Raw genomic sequence first — 20,783 nt, 5'->3', positions numbered from 1 at the left:
GAAACCATCGACGAAGCCGCTCCCGATTGGTCGGTTTTTACTCCGCGGAGGGGGGGGGTCTCGCTGTGTATAAATATAGAAAATATTTAAACCTACTATTATCAGACGTTAAGCGTTCCCCCTCTTGCCCCCGTCTCCTCCCCTCCCTCCCCCCCCAATCCCTCTTCGGGAAACGTGGGTAATGTCCTTTTTTGTTTGGGGGGGGGGCGTTGGGGGGGGCCTGGGGGTCCGAGAGAAGCAGCCGTTATGCAGGGGCCGACAATGCGCCGCTTGTCCCCCGACACAAAGAGGACCTCATGACACGCTCGGGGGGGGGCGGGGGGGGGGGGGGTGGCTTGATGGGGGTGGGACTGTGAAGTCTTCTGATGGGGGGGGGTGGGGGGTGGCGGCGTTAACTCTCACTGCGCGGGTCGACTCCGCCCGCGGGTCCTTCTTGGGACACGCGCGGCGGCTAAAGATATTCGCGGCTGGCGGCTAAGCGTATGGCTTCCATACATCGACGCTGACATCGTTAAACGTCTAGCCGGAGGCTAGCGGACATGGACTGCATTTATATAGCGCTTTTATCCAAAGCGCTTTTACAATTGATGCCTCTCATTCGCCAGAGCAGTTAGGGGTTAGGTGTCTTGCTCAAGGACACTTCGACATGCCCAGGGCGGGGTTTGAACCGGCAACCCTCCGACTGCCAGACAATCGGTCTTACCTCCTGAGCTATGTCGCCCTCATCGTGTGATTCTGGAAAACCCTTGTTAACGCACAACAGCGGAGCGAAAATAAAAGCAGGGGGGCGAAGAAGGTGTGCTAAGCTCGCTGCCAGACTGTGTGAAGCACAGACACGGGTCATCAAGCGGCGTGTCACTGCAGCGCAAAGGCTGATGGGAAATGGGTTTAAGACAGACCGCCAAAGAGCAGCAGAATACGTTTCTCCAACATACCTACGTTACTGTTACGAGAACACTACGTGTATTCACCTGGAGTGGTTAACAAATAATTTCACAAATTTAATGTTTAATGTTCTAAATGCATGTGCCTGCAGTGACAGTATGAAGCACAGATGACACCAAAAGAAAAGCATCAAAGGCCATGTTACAAAAGGGTTAAAGACCTTACACAGGAAAGAATATACACACACTCACTCACTCACTCACTCACTCACTCACTCACTCACTCACTCACTCACTCACTCACACACTCACTCACACACTCACTCACACACTCACTCACTCACTCACACACTCACACACACACACACACACACACACACACACACACACACACACACACACACACACACACACACACACACACACACGCGGGTGCTCACCGTCGCACACGTCGAAGGCGTAGGAGGAGAGCCGGAGGGTGGTGCCGCAGTGGTCGCACTTGAAGCAGCTGCGGTGGAAGAACCTCCCCTCGGCGCTGAGGCGCTCCATCACGTAGACGCGCTTGCGGCAGAAGAAGCAGACGTCGCTCCCGCCGATGTTCTGCGGGAACTCCTTCCTCAGCGAGCTCTGCAGGGGGGGACGGACAGACGGACAGACGGACAGACGCTCAGTCCCGCCCTACGCCTTCCCTGGGGGGCCGCGTCGAACCCCGCGCCCCGCTCGGGGGAAACGGTAGCAATGCCCCAGCGTGGGAACTGAACCTGCAACCTCTTGAGTCTTAAGCCCAAGTTTGCTAACTGCTACTGCTACTCTGCCACCCCACTGCTTCCAAGTGGGACGGGTGGAGGGGGGTGGGGTGAGGACGCACTTTAAAAAACAACAAGGAAAAGCTCATTTTTTTTGAAAAGCCAATGCAATTAGAGAGGAGCGTCAAAGTTGTTAAAGTTTTGGGTTCAGACCCCAAGACCAACCGCAGTCACTGACTGACTTTTTTTATAACAACGTCATTGCAGGGACCCAAAGCATCCTGTTTGCAGGCAACCAGACCTATTGTGCAAATTTGCCAAGTCAACTGAACTACACACTCGGATGCGCGCGCGCACACACACACACACACACACACACACACACACACACACGCAAAACACTACGGCCATTTCAAAAACATGCTTTGACAATAACTCCACAGACGGATTCCAGTCACCCTGCCTCACCTAAAAAATAAAAAAAATTTTAAAAAGTAAACCTCACCGCAAAAAGTAAAGTTAAGCGGCAGAACCACCGGTGTAAGTGCTCGCCGACACACACACACGGTTAGAACCCGTCCTCGACCCAGGGGGACGAGGTTCGAAACAGGCCGGGCTTCTGTTAGTCGGTGGACATGGGGTCAGTGCCCACTCCGCCAGGTCCGCATGCCCACACACCGCCCAGGCTCTTACCAACTCCTTCCTGTCAAGAAGGGGCTTCGGTTCCTCCCGAGGGCGGAGCTGATTGGCTATCTGCTCAGCCAGCGAGCTCACGCCCCCCGTGTACATCTTAACGTATCTCTACCGATGGGCGGACCCCGGGGGGGGGGGGGGGGGGGGTGCAGGGGGGGGCAAGAAAAAGGGGCACAGACGAGACAGAGAGAAGAGAGAGAGAGAGGGAGTTAGAGGAAAAAGCTAAAGCCCAAGAACTTGGGAAAAAAAGAACCACACGCGAGGAAGGCGAACTTCATTTAGGCAAAACGTGAGTGAAAACCGCGTGAGCGTCGACACGAACCAAAGAACTCCGGATACCTTGCTCGTGTAGAGGAGGACGGACACAATCTATACGTTTATTTAACTTTAACGGGGGGTCATGCGACAGACGTTAGCAGTGCAATAAGAGAGATATGATGACCTCAGAGAGATAGCATCATCTGATACGGCGGTTAGCAGTCCGTCTTAGCGCCACAAAACAAAACCAGTGACAGCCAACAACAGAGTCACATGCCCCAAATCCCTGCAGGGCTCCACAGCTAAAAATAAAAATCAAAGCTAAGCGCGGCAACAAAGTCGTGAATTACGACGTTGAGCAGTTTCACCCCCCCCATGCAGTTCTGCGATACAATGACCCCCCCCCCCCCCCCCCCAAACAGAACGGTTGTGAAAAACCCAGACGCGCGCGCGATGTTCCCTAGACGACCCCCGCGGCCAACCGAGCGAGGTCGGCCGTTGTCGCCGGGGGCGACCCGAGGGCACAGTTTGAGCTCGGCGGAGACCGACCAATGAGCGACGTTTCGGTTTGAAACCGAAAATTACCAAAACGCTATTTCAAATTCAAATCCAACGCATCGCGACCTGGCCCCAGGAAACTCGTATTTAAATTTAAACTGTGCTATTTTGCATGCTATTTTGGTATTTTTCGGGGTCGACATGGTATCGCAGAACGATAACTTTTCTCTAACTTCACGTGCAATTCTTTCAGATGGATATTTACCGGGATTCAAACCCGCAACCTCTACCGTTTGCAGTAAAGTTCCCTATTAAATACTATACTACGCTGCAACCAAAAACCAGCTAACACACCGCTGAGCATGAACGCTGTACTGAGGCGAACGTCGATTCAGCCTCAGCGACGGCACCTTCAGAATAACACAGCTGAGGCACAGCGGTCCCCTACGAGCTCAAGTGCGGTTTTTCTGCAGGCACAGCTGAGGCTGAAACTGAGCAGATTTTATAACAAAAACGGCTTCTCCGTTCCGACGGAAACACCCGGTAAATATTTCCGGGAAACGGGACCGCGCCTAGCGGGAATTTCGCCAAATCGCCAGGTCCCCGCGAGCCGCCAATCACCCCAGCCGCGACCCCGCCGCGTTCTCAGGTCAAACAGCACAGCTTCCTGTTTCGTGCGTGTTAGGGGAGGGCATTCCAGGCCGAGTGTCAGTAGGAGGCCGGGGGGGGGTGGGGGGTTGCCGTGGCTACCTGGCGGAGGGTGTCGGGGGAGGGGAGGGGCCGGCCGGCCCGTAGGCCGCGGGCCAGGTGCCACTGCTCTATAAAGAAGCGCGAGGGCTTTTTCATTGGCTACCGAGAAGAGAGAGAGGAGAGAGAGGAGAGAGAGGACGGTCAGTCACACACAGGAAGAGTCGCAGGGTCAGAAAAACAAACTGGTTCCTGATTAAAAACCCCAGTGTCACTCCCCGATGACTGAACTTACCGGCACGTGAACTAAGAGCACCACACAGCACTGCAAAACCACACTGATGAGTTATAACTGTATTCTAGCACTTTTAATGATCAAAATAAAACCTTACATGTTTATAGAAGTGCGCTTCTTTAAGGGTAGCTACAATGCTGCTTATAACATCAGAGAATATCACTATAAATGGCATGCGTAGCAATAATAGTAATAATAATAATAGTAATAATAATAATAATAATAATAATGGTCTGTTCAGAAAGAGCATGCACAGTGCTGCAGGACCTCGTTAATTTTGGGGGAATTCACCTGCGGTTTCTCAGGCTTGGCTTTAAACTGAGAGGTCAGCCGCGCTGCCCTCTGCTGGACACTGGGGATCGGCGCGGGCCGCGGGTCCTCAGGGAGCGCGAGCTCGGAACCCTGCGGGGGGGGGGGGGGGGGGGGGGGGGGGGGCGGAGGCTCAAGGCTTTACCGGGACGTCCAGCAACGCGAGGAACGCCTCGTTCCTTTTTCTCAGGCCAAACCGGCTAGCAGGGGGTAAGGTTCAGACGCGTCGCATCGCGCGTGCACTGCGACTCAGTTCCGCAAACGCACACACCACACGCAGGAGTCTGTCGTTAGCGCACACAGCGCGCGCGAGCATGCTTCTGACCCGCGGCGGCTAGCCGTTACGCTCGCGCTGTCCCTCATTTTATTTCAGTTCGGGACGGCAGCGCGCTTTCACAGGGTCCACGTCCCACCGCGTGCAGAAGAAACGGGCGCGGTGTGAAACAGACGGAGGCGTTATCGGCGACCCGGCGACGTTTACGATCCAGTCGGCGGGCGAGAATGCAAGGACGATGCACAGGTCTGGCTGAATGCATTAACCCAGGTAAGAAAAACTCACTCCTCTACTGAGGCATGCAACTACGACAAACAAGCGAGAATATCTCAGATATTCTCCCCGTGATTAAACGTTAGGAGATGCACATCAACACCACCGCACACCGCACACAGCAATCGCACCCGCTTTCCCACAATCCCCTGGGGCGCGGGGTTAATCCATTTAGAAGCTCTCTCTCTCATGTTAATTAGCCAAGCAGCCGGCGCGGGGCTAGCAAACGAGGCAGACGTGTCACGGCTGCCGCGGTTACCCTGTCCGTCACAGAGGCCCCTCCCCCCGCTGCAGGCTCCTCCTCCTCCTGTGAGTCAGGCCGCTGCGGGGCAGAGGGACGGAGGGGTCAGCGGGAACCGGAGGGCGGCAGTTTGACCTTTGAACTTTGAACCTGATACCCTGAGCCTTCCCTGAAAACCAGGCTTCAGGACCAGGCCCCTCAAAACGGAGTATAAAAAACCCTCCAGGGTGAAAAGGCAGAATTCAAATGATGTCACAATGGGCGACCAGTTGACGCCGCCCATAGCCAAACTCAATCTTTCAGCAGGGACGTGAGTTTTCCAGGTTAATTGGGAAATGGTGATTTTAATCAATGACAGGACAGTTGATAGCAAAAGTGTTCAGCAATAGAGCCAGTACTAGTGGCCACAAAGATAGTTTTGGATCAAAAGAAGAAAAAATAAAAATCACTATTTCCTGATTATCCCCTTTAAGGTGCAAGATTACAAATATGTGTTGAGAATGTTATTAACTGAACATTAAAATGCTGATGGAACAGTCAATCCTGGTAACTGAAAGCAAAGAAGTTCCAGAACACTGACTATGCATTTTGGAAAAAAAAAACATAAAAAAAAAAACTACTCTTCAAACGGTTAATTACAAAAAAAAATGTAAAAATCATATTAGACTACAATTTCTCATCGATTCCCTGCCCTGTCAGAAAAAAAAAGCAGAACTTCCAGGAACAGCTGCACGCAACCAAAAACACCTCTGAATTCTAGCACATGACACAACTGTCCTAATTCTGTCCTAGATCTATGGACTACTTTCACAACACAGGGCATTTTTTTTTTTTTTTTTTTTAGGAGGGGCATAGAAACATCCTTTTCCACAGGCAGAGGGCGCTATCACTTCAGCAGGGATTTGTTTCGCAAGCAAATGAATGCAGAGCAAGAGTGTTAAGGCCGTAAGAGGCAGCACTTCAGCCTGGGGGGAGGAGCTTGCTACTGAGGCTAGCCTGGTTTGAGGCGTTTCGTTTGAGGCTAAACGAAGCGGGGGAGGAGACGCAGAGGAGAGGAGGGAGGGGAGGAGCGAAGACGTGCTGACAGACCGTCACCTGTGCGTGAAGAGAGAGTGAGGAGGAGGTGGAGGAGGAAGAGGAGAGCAGAATGGTTTTCTTTGGGCAGCACCGTGAGCCTGTACCGCTTCTGGCCTTTAGAGACAGGAGAGGATAGACTGAGCGTCACACACTCTGTACTGCACCTCACACACACACACCCTGTACTGCACCTCACACACACACGCACACCCTGTACTGCACACACATATTGCACCAGCCCTGTATTCATATTAATACACAGCATGTGCACGATATCCTCAGATGCGAATGCTCTCTGCACCCAACACACACTCACACTGCCACTCGACACTGCTGTACTGCCCCAACTCAAGAGTCACAATTTTCATTCATGCTAAAGCGTCAGCAACTGCAGGCTACGGGGAACAAAGGCTCGATGCTAACGCTAACGCTAACGCCAGCACCACGGCAACTGTCGCCGAAGGAGGGCGCCCGTGGGAGTGAGGAACAGGAAAGCCGAAGAGCGGCAGGACCGCGGAGGGGGAACCGCGCGGCGGAAAGGAACACGGAGGGAGCAGCGGGGCGACGCTCAGAGGGAAGAGAGCAAACGGCCCGCAACCCGACAGAAACGCGCTCCTGATACTGCAGCCATCTTTGTGAGGACCGTACTGATACTGCAGCCATCTTTGTGAGGACCGTACTGATACTGCAGCCATCTTTGTGAGGACCGTACTGATACTGCAGCCATCTTTGTGAGGACCGTACTGATACTGCAGCCATCTTTGTGAGGACCCCTGAGGCGCAGTTCACCAGTGCGTCCAGCAGGGGTCCTCGAACGCTCGTCCCGGAGGGCCGCGGAACCTGCTGCTTTTTTTCTGTCGGCTCCCCGGCCGACCCAAAACATTCTCGCAGCGTTGCTGCCACCTAGTGGCGGCGTTCGGACATTCACAGGACGTTCCAGCGACGTTGGGCGAGAATGTTTCGCGTTGGCTGGGCCCCTTCCCTCAGCAGCCAGTGTAGGCCTCATAAACAAACTTCTTAGCCAATCAATGACTTAAGTGCTAAACAAAACATCATAACTCAGCAGACGCTATGGTTCGTAGGCCCGGAATACAAGACTTCTGCTATGGGAGGGAAGGAAGCTTCTAGAAGCTGGCGCTAGCGAGCTAATCTCTGATAGGGTGACGGGGTGGTGAGGGGTGGGGCTGGGCGGGGCAGGGCAGGGCGGGGCTCCTACCTGCTCCCCCGTGCTGGGCAGCGTGTTGCACTTGAGCCTCTCCTTAAAGCGCACACTCAGCTGCTCCTGCAGCCGAGAGCGTTTCTGAGAGGGGCCAGGGCGGGGCCGGGCCGGGCGGGGCGGGGCACACAAGCGTTAGCATCGGGGGAGAGAGCGCGATGACACCGCCTCACGCTCTCAGAGCACGACAGCAGTCCAACAGTAGCGACAGATGTGAGCCTTACCCTCCATTCATCCATTCATTTATAGGTTAGCCATTCAAAAAACCACCCACTGTGTTTGCCATTCATTTGTAAGTAAGAACTACATTTCCCACGTACCCCTATAATATAGTACATATAATAACCGTAAAGCGCAAGCACTTCCAGACAAACGGACAGACGTACAGATGTGAGGGTTGCACGTGCATTATGGCACCAGAAGGGGGCGACTCTTTACCTGTCTCCATGCAGGGACGGGGGGCAGGCGAGCCGCCTCTTTGGGGGGGGGCGGGGGTCAGAGAAGGGCGGAGCAGGGAGCCCAGGTCAGGCATGGACCCCCCCTGCGACCGGCGAAGGAGTGCGTGAAAGAGTGCGCGAGGGGAGGGGGCGGGGGCAGGGGGGGGGAACCCGGACCCCCGCGTGCGGAAGACAGGAGAGAGACCGAGAGAGAGGACACAGGAAACGGTCGGCGGGAGTGGTAGCATGCAAAAGGAAACAAAGAAAGTCATCGTGAAGGTCAATGGAAAATTTACAGCACAGAGAAGGTGGAAACAAACCAGCAGCAGAAACTTTATTTAAAAATAACAACGATAGAAAAAAAATAGAAGGATTTCATGGATAGTAAGACCAAATCACCAGGAAAGTACACGCAAATATGAGAAGGCCCCCCCCCTCCCTGAAAATAGAGGTGAAGTGAGGGGAGGTGTGACCGCAAACACACACACACACACACTTTCATGTTATAGTACCGCTAGCCTGTTAGCATGCGGCTGCGTGATAAACACTACATAATGTGATATAAAAACCCGAACATGGGAAGCGTAGAGCAGAGAAATAAGCAGGCTTAGCCTGTGTAATCCCCCTCTTACATCGCTCACCTCCTCCAGTTAAGTGAATGCTACGGGAGAAACATCCCGCTCCATCCTTGCTGGGTTAAGCAATTTCTGCTCTTTGTGAAATAATTCCACCCCCCCCCCCCTTTTTTTTTCCTTCTTCCAGATTCGGGAAAGCCCATTTGCAGACGTTAGGGCTTGTCCCCCACCCCACCCCCCCTCCCCCCACTCCACCACACATCCCAGCCAATGAGGCTTCTCCTTTCGCACAGAAAAGCTATCGCGGATCGCAGGCACCGCACTGGCCAGCAAGGGGCGCCACCGAGCCATTAAACGGGGAATAGCTTCTGAAAAACCCCGCTTAACGGGCGACGTGATGCCGGGGGACAAGGACCTAATCCGTTTCGGGATTTCGGGCTAACCTCAGGTCAGGCTCCTCAGCCTCCCCCATTCGAGCCGACGCGTCCGATGAGGTCACGACCCGCGGTGGAAACGTGACCGCGGTCCATCTTAAGAGCCGAAGCCGCCACACGCTGACGAGGCCCGCTAAAATAAATAAATAAAAGCTAAACCCGGAGAAGCCGGCGGGAATGAAAACACGGCACGGCACGGCACGGCACGCGGAGTCTCAGTCACTTCCTTCCCCCTCGCGGCGGAAGCTAAACTGGGCCGGTTACATAAGCAAACTAATTAAGGAAGCTTTTTTGGCAAAGGGACGTGGAGGAGGAAGGGGGGGGGGCGGCGCGTTTCCGCTTCGGCGAGGATATTCAAACATGGCCGCCCGTCATTCTCCGCAGACAGAGCTTCAGTGTTCGGCTGCCTGGCTCTACCCCCCCACCCCACCCCCCCGACACCCCATCACTGAGTATCGGTATTCCGACATTCCTCCTCCTCTCTCTCCCTGCACCCACCACTAGGGCCAGCGACCCCATTCTCCCCTTAAAAGGGCAGACTCAGCATTTCGGCCATACCCCCAGCCCCCCCCCCCCCCGGCCCCTTCCCTCCCACACTCCACTCCGTGCGCGTAGCGCAAATATTTGCATTACGGATACAAAGGTCAACAATTAGTTTCACGGAGGGCCGCGTTTCACAGGGACAGAAGACTGACTTTGTTCCTGTTGGGGGTTTTAACATTAACAGCTACACTTGACACAGTCACGCTGCCTATATTATGAATCAGGGCGAGAATAAAAATGAAACTATCAGCGTCCATCAGCTGTACGGGGATGTGTGAGTCACAGGGTCCAGCTTTCGGAACGTCAAAGGTTTTCCAGGCAAACAAGATAGTGTAGTTCACCGGGAGAGGGAAGCTCCGTCTCTGTAAACCAAAAAAAACAAAAGGTTCTTGTTCCCCCCCCCTCAGCGTACCTGTCTCTTAAGACCTGTGGACTGGGCTGGTGCGTTCTCCTCAAACTTGGCCAGCAGCTGGGTGGCCATGGACTTGACTTTGTTGTGGTTCCCTCCCGCCGCCGCCGCCGCCGCCGAATCCGGCCTCCGCTCCGCCAGGCCGCCGCTCGCCTGGGGCCTGTCGTCACGGCAACCCCGCGGAACCTCCTCCTGGGCGGGGGGGGGGGGGGGGGGGGAGGAGAATAAATGCACGTGCGAAGAAACACAATACATTTTAAAAACACGGAGAAGCTTCGGCGCCTCGACCCCTTCGGCCCCGGGAGCGATTCATTGAAACGCGAGGGGTTCCGAGGGCTGGCCCCAGGGGAACCGATCGGCCCCTTCCGAAAACTAACGGTGAATTCGCCCCTCCGGACGCCCCCCCCCCCCTCCGGGGCAGCTACTCACGTCCTCAGACTGGCCCGCCTGGCTGGTCTTCCTCCGCTTCCCAACAACATCGATATCCTTCTCTTTCTTGTCCTGCGAGAGAGAGAGAGAGAGAGAGAGAGAGAGAGAGAGAGAGAGAGGGAGAGAGACATGCGGAACTTTCTCAACCGCGATTTTCCCATTTCCTGTCTCGGCTCCATTACATTACCGGCTGGTGCAGCCGGTGCAGTAGCCCGTGAGTGGATTGGCGGCGGGTCCTGACCTTGGGGTTGCGCTTTCGGGAGATGCTCTGACCCAGCTTGCTGAGGAAGGAGATGGGGGACTTGGTGCTGGCGATCAGAGCCGCCTTCTCCTCCGGACTCAGGTTCAGGTGTTCTATGGGAAGAAGAGAGAGAGCGAGAGAGAGAGAGGGGGAGAGAGAGAGAGAGAGGGTGAAGAGATTCGCACCGCCCTATGGGCTGCGTCGACGCGACGTGCGATTCCGCCCACTCACCACCAGGGGGCACCGTGTCTTTGAACATCTCGTAGAACTGGCTGAGGTACATGACCATGGACAGCTTGTCGGGCTCCCCCACGGAGGACATCTCCTTGCCCGTCATGATGGGGGAGATGCCGAACTCCCGCTCGGCCACGTCGAACCCCAGCTGGTTGTTCTTCTCCGCGTCCCGCTCCTCCAGGGAGTCAAAGTCTCTGTGGGAGGGGTGGGGTGAGGAGTGCTAAAAAAGACCAACACTACACCCAACGCTGGACCCCCAGCAGTAAGGTCACACAAACTAAGTCTCCTATCAACAGTGACTGAACACAGACCCTAACAAACAGTGCACAGAGTGCACAGACCCTCCTACAGTCCTCCACACAGATCACTCCACACCCATTTCGCTAACAGAAAGCCGGTAGCCTTCCTCCCCGTTAGCTTCTCTCCCCGTTAGCCTTCCTCCCCGTTAGCTTCTCTCCCGTTAGCCTTCCTCCCCGGTAGCTTCTCTCCCCATTAGCCTTCCTCCCTGTTAGCTTCTCTCCCTGTTAGCCTTCCTCCCCGTTAGCCTCTGTTAGCCTTCCTCCCCATTAGCCTCTGTTAGCCTTCCTCTCCGTTAACCTCTGTTAGCCTTCCTCCCCATTAGCCTCTGTTAGCCTTCCTCCCCATTAGCCTCTGTTAGCCTTCCTCTCCGTTAGCCTCTGTTAGCCTTCCTCCCCGTTAGCCTCTGTTAGCCTTCCTCCCCGTTAGCCTCTGTTAGCCTTCCTCCCCGTTAGCCTCTGCTAACCTTCCTCCCCGTTAGCCTCTGTTAGCCTTCCTCCCCGTTAGCCTAGCGCTACGTTTAGCAGGCGACGGCGGCAGCGGTCAGAGCTGGACCAGGCTTCCCCGGCGCACCCTCGCCTCGCCACCTCGCGCACGTCCGCTCGCGGAAACGACACTCATTAATCACGCCGGCGCCGTTATTAAAAGGCCGGCCGTAACGTCGCCGCCAACCCATAATAATAACAATCACAATAACGCGCGGCATTAAAATCGCTCGGCAGGCGCTCTGATCCAGAGCGACATTCAGTCCTGCACAGCATCAGTGCTAGCATCAGGAACAGAAAAACAGTGGAGTAAGGCTTTATTTGTGGGGGGGGGGTGCTTTTATTGTCCTAAGGGGGGGGGGGGGTGCCCATGCGGCTCTCCTCTGCAGTGTTGCGGGTGCATCTCTGGTCAGGACTCCACAGCCCCCCCCCCCCCCCCAACCAGCGTGATGTTTGCTGCAGTTACTGCGCTACCCTGCCCCTGACAGAGGGCTCCTGCCAACACGCACACACCCCCTAATGACAAACCGCAGTGTTCACGCACACGGTGGACTGCAGGGCGGGTCGCATCCGGTCAGTGGGGGATCTCCCTCTCTCTCTCTCTCTCTCACTCCTCTCTCCCCCTCTCTCCCTCCCTCTATCCCTCTCTCGCTCACTCTCTCCCTCTCTCTCTCTCTCTCACTCCTCTCTCCCCCTCTCTCCCTCCCTCTATCCCTCTCTCGCTCACTCTCTCCCTCCCCCTCTCTCTCCCTCCCTCTCCCTCTCTTTCCCTCTCCCTCTCTCTCTCTCTCTCTCTCTGTCTCTCTCTGTCTCCCTCACTCTCTCTCTCTCTCTCTCTCCGTCTCTATCTCACTCTCCCTCTCCCTCCCCCCCCGGTTAAGGACAGCTCGGTCACGTGGTAGTCTGGGCCGGGGGGCCTGGGCGCAGCAGCGCTGCACTGCGGTACTGCCCGCGCCGCGAGGGCCGGCAAATTCCAGCACGCGGGCTCGCGCTACCGACACCGGCGCCTGGCAAACTCTCCGAGCCGCTGGCCCCATTAACGAGCAAACATTACCCGCATTAACCCCCCCCTCATTAGAGACGGAGTGTAGCACAGTGGGTAAGGAACTGGGCTTGTAACCGAAAGGTCGCAGGTTCGATTCCCGGGTAAGGACACTGCTGTTGTACCCTTGAGCAAGGTACTTAACCTGCATTGCTTCAGTATATATCCAGCTGTATAAATGGATACAATGTAAAATGCTATGTAAAAGTTGTGTAAGTCGCTCTGGATAAGAGCGTCTGCTAAATGCCTGTGATGTAATGTAATGTAAATTAAAACACACCCTTACGTACGTCTAAATATGGAAATAAAGCGTGTTTACTTGTGTTAAAACAAGTGCGCGCACAGGTGCAGTGCTGGATCGACGCTTCAGGATTCCGAACAGCGAAATATTGTTTTCAGGCACATCCGTGACCCGCCTCGAGCTATCCCACAATCCACCGGGGGAAAACACAGACCCGGTTGACCGTTTTTTGTTCATTTTCACGACAGACGGAAACGAGGCACTTCGAAATTTTTGTTAGCCGAACCGCTAAAAGGTGAGTCACAGTGTGGGAGGGGTGACGGAGGGGAGTGGGGAGGGGGGGGGGGGGGGGTGGGGGGGATGGGGGGGGATGGGGGGGTCGCGGCTCACATGAGGTCGGGGCGGAAGCGGTGGATGACGGCGCACAGGGCCAGCCCGCTCTTCCAGGACATGGTGAGGTCGGCCACCGCCACGTTCCTGTAGCCTTCCGTCTGCCGCTGGCACCAGCTCAGGAGCTTGCTGGAGCGCGCAATGGATTCTGGGAAGAGAAAAAAAACGCCCGGCGACGCAGCTCTTTGAGTGACGCGCCCGACGAATCCCACGCCCGACATCAACATTGGAAACCAATCACCTTTCCTCCTTAGGTCACATGATCAAACCAGCAGTAGGAAAAACATAGCGTTTCCAAGGACCCAACGGTATATATGAATTTAAATGCAAATACAAAGTCAGCAAAGTAAGAAGATTCAACGTTCAGAAATCGTTACACTTGTCGCTAACCGTTAGAGTGTTATGATTATGTAACTGCTCATTGCTGAAGTATTACTGGAACAGATACACATGCGAGCTGGTAGGGGTTACATCCAGAAACAACACAACACAAAATAAGTAAAAAATCTATGTTCTCTCCACTCCGCAAGCCAAACAGATCTGCTACGTGGCTTGTTTATGTAAAAAAAAAAAACTCACAAGTTAGACACTCATAGCAGCAATCAAACTCATTTTAAAGCCGGCAGTTCCATCACGCATTTTCATTAGTACGTTTACCTCGCACAAGATCCCGAAAATGGACGCCGTCTACAATGAAAATACACTTTGCGTTTCAAAAAAAGAGTATGCAACAACACTTCATAACTACAGTGCAAAAAACTACAACAGTCCCAAACCCAGGACCCTTTCCAAGGGGTCCAGAACGGGATTTCAGATCGTGAGAAGCCAATCTGCACTGAGCATTGTTTTTGGCCAGAGCCAATCTGCACTGAGCATTGTTTTTGGCCAGAGCCAAAATGGCTGGCATCGCTCCAGGTGAAGCCCCACCTAAATGAGATCATTTTGTCAAAGGGACGCAACCGAGCGCTGGTCTATTGGCCAGAGCGCGGAGCGTATTACTGGAGGACGGCTCCGCAAAGCGCCCAAACGCCTGAAAAGCAGCCGTGTGCGGTAGTGAGTGAAGCGGACGGGACCTCACCGTTTCTAGTTAAGTTGGGCGTCGAGGAGTTCACCACGTTCTCCATGTCGATGCGCAGGTCCCTGGACTCCCCCGTGTCGATGAGGTGTCGTACCTACGGACAGCTCAGATTATTACGACGGCCATGATTGCGATCGTCCGGGATTATGATCTCGTGACTTTTTATGACGATCGTTCTGATTAAAACGTGGCCGACTCGTATGAAGCAATCAACGCGGGTTGCTCCCCCAAAGCGAGTCCCGCGATTGGTTCGTTTTCAGTCGGCCATCGACAGGAGGCGGGCCTTCGTTGACTCTGGGGTTGGAGGCCACGCCCTCCCCTGGTGGCCTGGCGTTGGTGGGGGTGGGGGTGGGGGGTGGGGGGTGGGGGGGGGGGGGCACACACACCTGGTTGGGCCTGAGGAGGTGAAGGCTGATGTTGGGGTAGCGGGTGGTGGGGTCCACGCTGTACTGGCTGAAGTTCTTGCTCACATTCTCAGGGGTGGTTTGGGGCAGAAGACGGTAGATGCTCTCCCTTTGGGGGGAAAGAGAGAGAGAGAGAGAGAGAGAGAGAGGGAGGAAAGAGAGAGAGAGAGAGATAGAGAAAAAAAAGGAGAGAAAGAGAGAGGGAGGGACAGAGAGGTGAGAAATTACGTCCACATTAGCGATAGCCTTAGCGTCAGCTGCCTGGAAGAATACTCGGAGTGGCACGGGACCCCCCCCCCGAAATGGCCCTCCGCCCCCTCACCTCTCGGCCAGCACCTCCAGCGGCGTGCCGCCCTGCGCCCAGCTGCGCACCATCCACGCCGAGTCCATGGCTGCCAGGAAACCGCGGGCGATGCCCGTGCCCATTGGCCAGAAGGGCTGAGGACAGAGACACAGGAAACGCATCACACACGGCACAGGAAACGCATCACACACAGCACAGGAAACGCATCACACACGGCACAGGAAACGCATCACACACGGCACAGGAAACGCATCACACACAGCACAGGAAACACATGACACACAGCACAGGAAACAGATGACACACACAGCACAGGAAACATCACACACAGCACAGGAAACAATACTATACACAGAAAATGCATATTCTCATTACATTTAGGATAATTCATTTAAAAATGTGCAGAGTTCCGAAACACCTACTTGGTGGCAACTCTCCACAAGTCTAATCTAATCCACACCTCCCACATCTCTCTCTCTCCCTCCTCCTCTCCATCTCTCATCTCTCCCCTCTCACCCTCTCCTCCCTCTCTCACATCCAGCAGGCTGTCTCCCTCTCTCCCCCCCTCCCTCTCTCACCTCCAGCAGGCTCTCTCCCTCCCTCCCTCTCTCACCTCCAGCAGGCTCTCTCCCCCTCCCCCTCCCTCCCTCTCTCACGTCCAGCAGGCTGTCTCCCCCTCCCTCCCCCTCTCCTCCTCCCCCTCTCCCTCCCTCCCTCTCTCACCTCCAGCAGGCTCTCTCCCCCTCCCTCCCTCCCTCTCTCACCTCCAGAAGGCTGTCTACCCCTCTCCCTCCCTCCCTCTCTCACCTCCAGCAGGCTCTCTCCCTCCCTCCCTCTCTCACCTCCAGCAGGCTCTCTCCCCCTCCCCCTCCCTCCCTCTCTCACCTCCAGCAGGCTGTCTCCCCCTCTCCCCCCCTCCCTCTCTCACCTCCAGCAGGCTCTCTCCCTCCCTCCCTCTCTCACCTCCAGCAGGCTCTCTCTCCCTCTCTCCCCCCCTCCCTCTCTCACCTCCAGCAGGCTCTCTCCCTCCCCCCCTCTCTCACCTCCAGCAGGCTCTCTCCCTCCCTCTCTCACCTCCAGCAGGCTGTCTCCCCCTCTCCCCCCCTCCCTCTCTCACCTCCAGCAGGCTCTCTCCCTCCCCCCCTCTCTCACCTCCAGCAGGCTCTCTCCCTCCCTCTCTCACCTCCAGCAGGCTGTCTCCCCCCCCCCCCCTCTCTCACCTCCAGCATTCTTTCTACCCCCTCTCCCCCCTCCCCCTCTCCCTCCCCCCCTCTCTCACCTCCAGCAGGCTCTCTCCCTCCCCGCCTCTCTCACCTCCAGCAGGCTGTCTCCCCCCCCCTCCCTCTCTCACCTCCAGCAGGCTCTCTCCCCCTCCCTCCCCCCCTCTCTCACCTCCAGCAGGCTGTCTCCCACCAGTCCCACCAGCAGCTGGTGCCCGTGGCGCCGGCGCACCAGGGCGGCGTTCTCCGAGGCGTACATGCAGGTGAAGTCGAACATGGCCACGTCCGGCTGGCCGTAGTGGTTGATGGCGAAGTCCAGCGAGGGCAGCTGGTGGTTGGTGGAGAAGTCGGCCGCCTCGCGGGCGTAGGAGAGCAGGGCCGCCTGGTCGACGTTCCCCCGGGAGAGGAGCAGCTCTGTGTCTGCGTAGTCCTGCGGGGGGGGCAGCATACTTCCACTCAAATACTGATGTGCATTATATTAGGAAGAAAAATCACTTATTATTTTTTCAAAGTTAAATATTTTTCTTTCCTACCACACAAGCAAAGATAATAATTTTTTATTCATTATTTATGTATTTTAGCCAATGGCTGCGATATCCTCACGTACATGCGATGTAAACACGTGACCAAGAACACAACTGAGCATGTCTGTTGAGCGAAAAAAACGGTACTTCCTGGTTCTGATGTGCTCCCCATAGCTTTCTACTGGAGGCGCTGTCTCTACATATTATATACTCTAAGGTCCCTATAGTAGCAGAGGTCAGCAGTGTCCCTATACTAACACAGGGGTGAGCAGTGTCCCCTTAGCCCTGCGGATGGGGGGGGGGGGGGGGGCTGAAATGCTCTGGATTCTTCCTGATTAATATTAATGAAGGTAGAACTCACTTCAAAGAGATCCCACCGCACACTCAGCTGGGAGACAAGTGACTACAAAGACCACAGGCCTCGCTGTGCAGCGAGTAGCGTAGGGGGACGCTAAGCCTCATTACGCGTGCTTGAGCAGGCCGATTGTTCCTGAACAGTGCAGACCACGTCAGGACAATCCCACTAGACAGGGGGGAATGTGTCGCCCAGACGCACCCCCCCGCCCCCTCTCCTTCCCCTGACACCCTAAGCCCCGCCCCCCCCGGTGCTTTGATCACTCACGTGGAGAATGACCCCCTTCTCCAGCAGGCTCTGCTTCTTCGCCGTCATCACGAAGTAGTGCGTGTCGTCCTTGTAGTAGACGATGTTCTCCAGGTCAATTCCTGGGAAATCGATAAACAAGGCGATTTATTTATTTTTTTTTATTGTCTTTTGTAAACCTAGAAAGTTGTCCACGTTTCAGTGGGGATTACACTCTCACTGTGAGCGAACCCAGCGCTAGTCACTAAGCAGCAATGGCAGCGGCGGTTGTGTGACACGCGCTGTACGCGGCGGAGCTGCCGTCTGACCTGTGGCCTCCCGCAGGTCCTGGAAGAACTTCTGGTTGAAGATGAAGGCCACGCCGCTGATCTCCTCCACCTTGGCCTCGGCTGTGGTGTTGCGGTTCATGAAGTTGGCGGTGATGGCGATGGCCAGTTTGCCCCGGAACTCCTTCCTGCGGAATCCTGGGATTGGAAGAAGGAAATCGGTGTCAGGGAAGCAGGGAACACCCATGATGCTGAGCCACGGCCCCATCGCACTCACAAAAACACCGTCCGGAGTTGGGGAAAAGCCAGAGAAAGTCATGACTGCAAAATTAATTTCTTTCCTTCACATCTACACAGAAGTCATGTGACGCGATGCAACAGTTTATGGCTTCTCACACGAAGGACTGCCACTTCTTAGCATCAACAAACCACACGGAGAAGAATGCCAAAAAAGGTCAAATCTCTCCGTCACCGACTGCATAGTTTTAAAATCCACTGCTGAAGGATTATAAGAGTGAATGAGAGTAAAATGTAACAAGGAAAACTGCTGGGTGATAAATCAACGTTTAAGACAGGGCCTCCAGAAATGTGCTGGCTCCAGAGGGAGAGAGAGAGAGAGCGAGCGAACAAGCGAATGATAGATGGCCAGACCGCCCCCCCCTGGTCCCACCCGGGGGTCCCCTCACCGGGCAACGTGTTCCTCCTCCCGTCCGCCCCGATGATGACGTCGAACTCCAGCTCGTTCACCGGGTGGGTGCGAGGACTGACCTCCGCCCTCCAGCCCGTCCCTGTAACGCAGAGACGCCGGCCAATCAGCAAGCGGTAACGCGGTCACATGCAGATCTCAGCTCTTTGGTGGGAGTGGTCTTCCTGTCCATACCAGGAAGTGTGAATGAGGTTCACACTGGTGAACAGAATCCTATCCACCAGCTAACCAGGAAACCAAGTGAATTTCACAAGGCAGGGCCCAACACAAGGAGGCGGGCTTACTCTCGTTCTCCTGGTCTTCGGGCGGCTCGACCAGGCCCTTGAACTCCACGTTGACGTGGATCTCGATGCCCAGGAGCAGCGCCACCTTGAGCAGCATCAGCTGGAGCTGCCGGATACCTGCACACAGGAAGTGGCATCATAAAACCGACACCACGGACACAGACACGAGGATAATCTTTCCACATCTACATCCTTCTTCCAAGTTACTACATTTACCATTCGTGGCGAAAGCGACAGAGATCGGCATCTTTAAAGACCCGCTCCAGCCCAGGTTCGTTTCTGGACGCCAGCGAACACCGCTACACTGAGCCCTCGCGCAGTACCTCAACGCTCCACCAGGGGGCACACTCAATACTCCACCACACACACGTTGCTTTCAAACGCGCTCTCCACTCACTGATGTGGTCGATGGCGCCGGCGCAGAACTTCCCGTAGAACTTCTTGGCGCCCAGGCCGCGCAGGTCCTGGATGGTGAAGGGCCAGAGGTGGAGCACGTTGTTCCGGGAGAAGGCATCGCGTTTCTCCAGCAGGACCACCTTGGCCCCCAGGAAGCCCAGCTCGATGGCCGTCCGCAGGCCGCACGGGCCCGCGCCGATGATCAGACACTGCGGGGGGGGGGGGGGGGGAAGGGGAGAGCCAATCAAAAAACGCCGCGGAAGCAGAGGGGAGCCAATCAAAACGCTGAGGAAGCAGAGGGGAGCCAATAAAACGCTGCGGAAGCAGAGGGGAGCAAATCAAACGCTGCAGAAGCAGAGGGGAGCCAATCAAAACGCTTCAAATAGGGGCTGCACATGCCCAGTGGAACACAGTACAAAAGCAAACAACGCATATCATAAAGCATATTAATCCAGCTCCCAGAACAGGACAAGGTACTACAAATTTGATCTTCCGAAGGCGCAGTAATATTAACGACATTAATATAACCTCCTTTCGTTTATGCTAAATACATTTTTTACTAGCCAAACAATGAAGTTCTTCTACTGCGTCGGCAGAAACTTCTAGACTGAGAGAAGTCTTCAAAATGGTGTTCCGCTACCTTTGAGTTGGCACACGCCCGGCCCTTCTTGTAGTCCTTATGGCAGGCCCTCTTGTCCAGCTTGGCCCAGATGGCCTTGGCCTTCCAGTGGTTGAGGCGGGACTTGAGCTTGTGGTAGAAGACGCGGTACTCGCTGGGGCGGAGCTCCAGGAAGTCGCAGAGCTCCTGGAAGGCCTTGAGCGTGCCCTTGCAGGTGCCGGCCTGGACGAAGCGGTCGAACAGGACGTGGGAGTGGCTCGCCCTCTCTCCCCCGGCGCCCACGCCCACGCCCCCGCCCCCGTCCCCCATCTCTCCCGGACGGACGGCCGCCCCGCCGTCTTCCTCCGCCTCCCCCCCCCCGCCGCAGGGGCGGGGGCGGAGCCTCGGACGGGCCCCTCCTGCCCTCTGGCTCACGGCCTTGTCCGGCTCAGGATTTTAAGGGACCCTCAGACTTCTTCATTTCTGTTGGGGAGAATGTTGAGAAGACAAGGCGAGCAGTGAACCACACTGACATGAACCTCTCAAAAATGATCAAGACCAATGCTGACACTTCAACCTCGGCAGTATTGTAAATGAGGGCCTCTCCCCTCAATGGTTCTCCGAGGTTTAGCCAAATAAAGATGTGAAAAATAAGGCTGGTTAAACAACACACTGAACTGGAGAACTCCGCTGGTACTGTAAATAAGCATTCAGTTATTTAGTACTGAAGCATTGTTCACCATTCATTTTGACCAAGCAAGTACATGCCGAATGTTTCATGAGTATGGAATGCAATTCGTTGGGACATTTTAAGCTTCTGGTTGGAATATAGGCTAAATAAAGCAAACTTAAAATTAGCTTTTGAATTATCGTTTGAAAGTGTTCATCCTTCCTTCTCTCGACCCTAAGAAGTTCCTGATGACTGGGACCGTGCTACAACTGAACCGGTGACCAAAGCACAGCGGTATTAGCTCAGAAGTAGTTTATAGGCTACATCTGCAAGCAAGTTCAGCTTAGCTCCCTGTCTATTAAGCTCAATTACAGTAACGATGCTGTCTCCAAACAACCAGCTCAAGGCCAGAGCACTACCTAACTCATTCCATACAGCACTACCGTTAGAAAACATACACAAGGGGGAAACCACTGACTGGCAAAGTCATGTTAATGTTAAGGGTTGGGAGGAACTGAAGGAAC

At 55.0% G+C, this 20,783-nt stretch overlaps 1 protein-coding gene across 1 annotated transcript in view; it reads right to left on the bottom strand.

Annotated features, from left to right (window-relative positions):
* Positions 1–20,783, bottom strand: part of mical3a (microtubule associated monooxygenase, calponin and LIM domain containing 3a) — a 97,434-nt gene that overhangs the window by 34,545 nt on the left and 42,106 nt on the right. Inside the window, 20 exon segments of the mRNA XM_035401476.1 lie at positions 1,325–1,511; positions 6,254–6,349; positions 7,890–7,946; positions 7,948–7,992; positions 9,853–10,041; positions 10,279–10,350; positions 10,520–10,632; positions 10,751–10,947; positions 13,209–13,356; positions 13,866–13,895; positions 14,287–14,380; positions 14,673–14,799; positions 15,013–15,128; positions 16,387–16,644; positions 17,361–17,461; positions 17,648–17,803; positions 18,292–18,393; positions 18,596–18,712; positions 18,993–19,200; positions 19,632–20,072. Of these exon segments, the coding sequence (XP_035257367.1) occupies positions 1,325–1,511; positions 6,254–6,349; positions 7,890–7,946; positions 7,948–7,992; positions 9,853–10,041; positions 10,279–10,350; positions 10,520–10,632; positions 10,751–10,947; positions 13,209–13,356; positions 13,866–13,895; positions 14,287–14,380; positions 14,673–14,799; positions 15,013–15,128; positions 16,387–16,644; positions 17,361–17,461; positions 17,648–17,803; positions 18,292–18,393; positions 18,596–18,712; positions 18,993–19,200; positions 19,632–19,919 (2,701 nt within the window). The 5' untranslated portion in view covers positions 19,920–20,072.

The sequence above is a fragment of the Anguilla anguilla genome, chromosome 19 (assembly GCF_013347855.1).
Source record: "Anguilla anguilla isolate fAngAng1 chromosome 19, fAngAng1.pri, whole genome shotgun sequence".
Classification (NCBI taxonomy): Eukaryota; Metazoa; Chordata; class Actinopteri; order Anguilliformes; family Anguillidae; genus Anguilla; species Anguilla anguilla.
The sequence above is the reverse complement of the archived record's forward strand: the minus strand, read 5'-3'. Positions and strand labels throughout refer to the sequence as shown.